Raw genomic sequence first — 5,292 nt, 5'->3', positions numbered from 1 at the left:
CTCTAAAATTGGCTTGTATACATGTCAAAAATCTTTATAATTAACTGGATATTCCAGTCTCTTCTGACAGACAATAGTGGCCACATTTTTCCTTCTTGAAAACATTCAAAAAAAAAACAAGTTCAAGAGCCACATTTGTATTTTAATTGTCATTCTGCAGTTCTTGAAAGAAAATGTGTTTGCAAAGAATGATTGATTGTTATGGAATGTTTAAGGAAGGGTTATATGGTAAATGGAGATTATATTTCATCATCTTTTAGAAATTATATATCATCATCTTATTGTAGTCTCAGAGGTATTTACACCTATTAAATGATTGATTGTTATGGAATGTTTAAGGAAGGGTTATATGGTAAATGGAGATTATATTTCATCATCTTTTGGAAATTATATATCATCATCTTATTGTAGTCTCAGAGGTATTTACACCTATTAAACACTTTAATTGTCAATGCTTTTCAGTGCACTGTATTTAAATTAATTAGATAACCCAGGAATTAGCTAAACATTATTTTTGGGTGGGATTTTGGAAAATTCTGAACTGTGTAATACATAACACCTGTTATAAGCCCAAAGAATCCTATTTTAATCCCTATTTTATCTATTTGAAATAGAATATGTTTGTAAAACACTGTTGTGGAGAAAGTATGGCCTTGTCAAGTTCATAGCACGAGTTTCTCATTCTTGTCCTTTATTTCTGTTTCTTGCTTGGCTTCCTCTGGAACATTCCTGCTGACAGATGGGCGGAGTGGTTATCATATGAGACTTACAGAGATCTCTGTGGGAAACAAGTCAGTTCAGACGTGAGTCACGACGTGCCTTCACAACATTGAAGAGGAGCATTAGCAAAGAAAATGGTAAGGAAATACATTATGAAATACAGTATTCTGTCCTTTATGTTGCTTAAAATAAATATGTCTTAAATGTTTTCTTCTATTTAATTAATTAGACCATTCAGTTTCATTTAAAAAAATAACAGGGTTGTGATTGTAGATATCATTTTTGTGATTAAAGGCATTTTGATTTCACATGTGATCTTTTCTTACCAAACTACTAGGCAACAACATCCTGTAATAAATGTGGGTTGATAAAAAACTACTATGGACCATTACCGTATGTATTTATTTCAGATGAGTTATGGTCTTTTAATGTGCATAGAAATATGTTTTTCACCTGTGAAGTTATGTCTAAATGCTCTAACATACTCCAAGCTCCATCAATGCATAACTTCTTACACGACTCATTTTTTTAAACTTAAGGTTTAAATGTAAGTGTGACTATGAAGAAGAGCCCACCCCTTTTTCTCTGGTAAGAATTCCAAAATAATAATCATTTTTAAATAGTTTTATTAATGTTTTGAATTTGTTTATATTTTCTGTTTATATTTTAGTACATTTGTTTTGTTTTTGTATTTTGTATGCATTTTTTTATGTATGTAGTTTTCATTAACTTTTATTTAGTTGTAGTTATTTTAGTAAATCAAGATAAACTGAATGAAAATGAGAAATGTTGCCTTGGCAAGTAACTGAAATAAAATAAGTTATATATATATATATATATATATATATATATATAAATCATCCAGGGTTATTTTAGTTAACTTTACCTGATATATATATATATATATATATACAGTATATATATATCAGTTAAAGTTAACTAAAATAACCCTGGATGAGTTTGAGCATAAAACCACTTTTAAATTTCCTTAATGTTCTCTTAGATGAGCAATGCGTTGGTTGCGTCACACAGTAACAGCAGCATTCAGAGGTCACTAAGAAACGGGGCAATGACTCGACAGCACAACGATTTGGAGCGAGGCATTCAAACATATCAACGTGTAGTCATGAAGAATGGCAAACCTGTTGAAACCGAAGAAATCAGGTTTTATTCAACTGATTAAAGGATACTTGAAAAATACAAAAGAGCAGTTTTAATGTAATTAAAATGTTGTGGGGTCTTTCTGTGCTCAAAATTAGATGATCATACTGTCTACTAACTATTTGCTTTACTGTTCTTGTATGTTGTTTTACAATACTTGTACTTTTACTTTACTTGTCAGGGTTGATAAGATATCTACTGTGTATTCTCAGTGATTTATTTTGTCAATAAAGTTGAAAGTCCATAATATGTTAACATGTTGCCATTAAAACTGAAATTGAACTTTCAGAGGAACTGTGATATAGTCTCGTCTTTCATACACCCCAAATCCAGAACAAATCACTTCGCTGTAACATTTCTCACCATCAACATCAAATCCATCCTACCTATTTTTGTGTTTTAATCTTTAAAGGAATTAGAGATGTGTGATGAATTATGGGAACAAATGGGATGACAGGTCTTTTCCGGGACTGTCTGAAACAACCCAAAATATTTATTGTTCAAACAATGAACAGAAAAAAAAAGTGTTTTCTAGTGTATTTGGTAAACACAAGAATAACATCCCTCGTGTTATTATTCTGTAACTTCCTATAAGAGCTAACAGTCTATAGGCCTACAAAACCAAATAATTCACTTTATTTTCTAGGTTTATTTACTAATCTATGGCTATGGATATGTAACCACTCTTGTGTTTCCTCATATTTTTCTCACAGTACTGCAATGGTTCCATCATACAGTAACAGCATGACTGTACCATTAAATGGGTTCATGACTCACCATAAAAACATAAAGGATGGTTTTCAAATCGAACATATAAACATGTGGAATGGCCAAACGATTGAAGCAATCGATTGGTACTCAAATTATTAATGTCTCCTAAAAAGTGTCATGGGACTCCATAATATGTTGTAGCTTAGTTGAACTTTCAGAAAAACTGCAATATAGCATCTTTATAACATTTTGTGTGTGTGTGTGTGTGTGTGTGTGTGTGTGTGTGTGTGTGTGTGTGTTAAGAAATTACAATAGAGGTGTGTGAGGAATTATGGGACCTCTGGTGGTGGAACTGAAAAACATTAATGAGCGTGCATGTTTGCGTTAATAAGAGATGTATGAGGAAATATATGGAATGAAATTAATAGAAAAAAATAGAAATAGAAAATTAATGGGGAAAAAATTGAATAAGTGGAAAATTTTTAAATTCTGATTTCCAGACTTCACAGGGGAAAAGAATTATGGAAATTAGTAATAGTTAATTAATAGTTTTACTCTTCTCTTAAATATTTCATCTGCTAGATTTAGATTTTGCTCTTGGTGAGTGTATCTGAATAGGCCCTGCAGCAATCTCTGTTGAATGATTTCCTGAAACTTTGAACCTGTAATCACTAAGAACTGGAAAAGCAAACTTCATTGGTCAAAATAGAGTGGGAATCCTGAAAGTAGGTGGCTAAAGAGAATTACTGCCATCACAAGGCATTTTGCGAACACTACTGGTGACTGATAGTTGGTGCTGTTCATCTGGTGTATTTTTTGTCTGTCTGACTGTCATGACATTGTTTTAAAGACTGGACAATTGCAGTGGTAAAAACAATTCATTAAAAATGTATATATCATTAATTCAGTCTGTTTATGAATTTGAATAGCTTGTAACACCAACTGCATTATTTTTTACACATACATTTACATAAATATAATGTCCTGATGCATGTAGAAATTGCTATTATGTTTTCATGACAGAATAGGGTGAAATTAAATGTATCACTCATTAAGTTTTATTATTGCTTTATTTAAGTCTTTTTTTATGCATGCATGCTCTTGATTGCTTTACTAATATTTTAAAATTTAGTGAAAATACAGTTTCTGAATTGTTCGGTTAAATTTTTTGAGACTTTAATGCAAAATATTTACAGTAGGTACTTTTATATATAATAATTTTTATTTGTTTTATTTTGTATTTTCTTTATTATTTTATATGTATTTTTTTTATAATGTAAAGTGCTTTGAGAAGCTCTTTTAAAGGTGCTTCTATAAAAAAATAAAGTTATTATTATTATTATTATTATTATGTCTTTAAGAAGACAATTTACAGCAGTACTAATGCTCTTTACAAAAGTTATTGACACTGATTTGAGGCTTGTCAAAGAGGATAATGAAAACAAAATCACATCAGTGAGTATGTGCAGCATGAGCTAAGTCTCAAGACATCTTTCTGTCAGGAAAAACAAGAGGGGCAACATTTTTCACACTTTTCCTGTAACTAGTGCTTGAAGTTTAACACAGATGTTAAAATGCTCTATGAATTCCTGCTGACCATTTACCTGTTTATTCGTTCAGAAATACATAATTTAGCTGGAACACTGAGGAAAGACATAAATCAATGAGGAATCAATTTAATTACTATCAAATAATTAAACAATGAATTCATTTGAATTTTTGATTGTTTCTCCAGATGGCTTTTTCAGCTGCTACTTATGCTAAAGGAAGCTTTGGAAAAGTGTATAAAGTAACCTATGGAAATACCCATGCAGCTCTTAAGAAGGTGCCTTCCACTGTTGTAACTAAACAGGAAATTCAGAAAGAGAAAAATATATATCGGTGAGTATTTGTGTATATGCTCAAAAAAAGATTTTTGCTTATTACTGATTTACAATGAACTACAGTAACAGTTCTTACACATTTTTTGTTTACAAAACTAAACTGCAATCAATCCATAAAATTAATAAACTGCTTCATCCATTTGTGTTGAGACAGACTACATGAATCAGTTTTGTTTCGTGAATCAGTACTTCTTCCCAGCATGCTTTGTATGAGACTGGATAGGCAGAATAAATGTTGTGTTTTTGTGAAAAGTGAGAAAATAGAAAAAATGAGAAAACAGGAAAAATTGTTACTATTTAATATAATGTTTTGTAAGCTATTACTGCGTTACATTGCATAAAGCCTAATAATAATTTTTAAAAAAGAAATTAGACATTTTAACCCACTGCCATTTGGGATATTTCATATTTGGCACATGTGATCTTATTGTAGGTCACTGAATCATTCCAATGTAGTGAAGCTCCTGGCTGAACCCTGGCTGGACTCTCAGGGCATGTGGAATATCCCATTGGAATTCATCTTTGGGAAAACTCTGGAAAAGCTTCTGTTCAGTTCACAATTATACATGGAGGTACTGTTAAAAATTAAATTTTAATTTATCTATTTTTATTTACTTTATGTTAAAAAATTTAACTGATAACAGATTTATCCTAAAAACATTAGTTAAAAATCAAGAATGTTTAAATTCAATAAAGAAGAAAAATAAACGTGTGTAGAAATGTGCTCCATGAACTAAAAAAGTATAGTCATAGAGAATATCAGAAAATTGTCAGTCCTGTGTTCCGTGTTTTCTGTGTTCCGTGTTGTCCCCCCCCC

General features: G+C 30.9%; 1 protein-coding gene and 1 long non-coding RNA gene across 2 annotated transcripts in view; both read left to right on the top strand.

Annotated features, from left to right (window-relative positions):
* Window positions 1-703: 703 nt before the first annotated feature.
* Window positions 704-1,974, top strand: LOC107671416 (uncharacterized). Its single transcript, XR_001632194.1, has 3 exons — window positions 704-857; window positions 1,260-1,308; window positions 1,724-1,974. It is a non-coding gene; the product is annotated as an uncharacterized LOC107671416 (long non-coding RNA).
* A 2,353-nt stretch (window positions 1,975-4,327) lies between these two features.
* LOC107671389 (RNA-binding protein MEX3A-like) overlaps window positions 4,328-5,292 on the top strand; it is a gene marked incomplete at its 3' end in the record, with an annotated part of 16,852 nt that continues 15,887 nt past the window's right edge. The window contains exons 1-2 of the mRNA XM_016464303.1: window positions 4,328-4,473; window positions 4,909-5,047. Of these exons, the coding sequence (XP_016319789.1) occupies window positions 4,328-4,473; window positions 4,909-5,047 (285 nt within the window). The remainder of the gene's footprint in view (window positions 4,474-4,908; window positions 5,048-5,292) is intronic.

This window comes from Sinocyclocheilus anshuiensis, unplaced genomic scaffold, assembly GCF_001515605.1.
Source record: "Sinocyclocheilus anshuiensis isolate Anshui unplaced genomic scaffold, SAMN03320099.WGS_v1.1 scaffold552, whole genome shotgun sequence".
Lineage (NCBI taxonomy): Eukaryota > Metazoa > Chordata > Actinopteri > Cypriniformes > Cyprinidae > Sinocyclocheilus > Sinocyclocheilus anshuiensis.
This window is presented reverse-complemented; position numbering and strand designations above follow the sequence as displayed.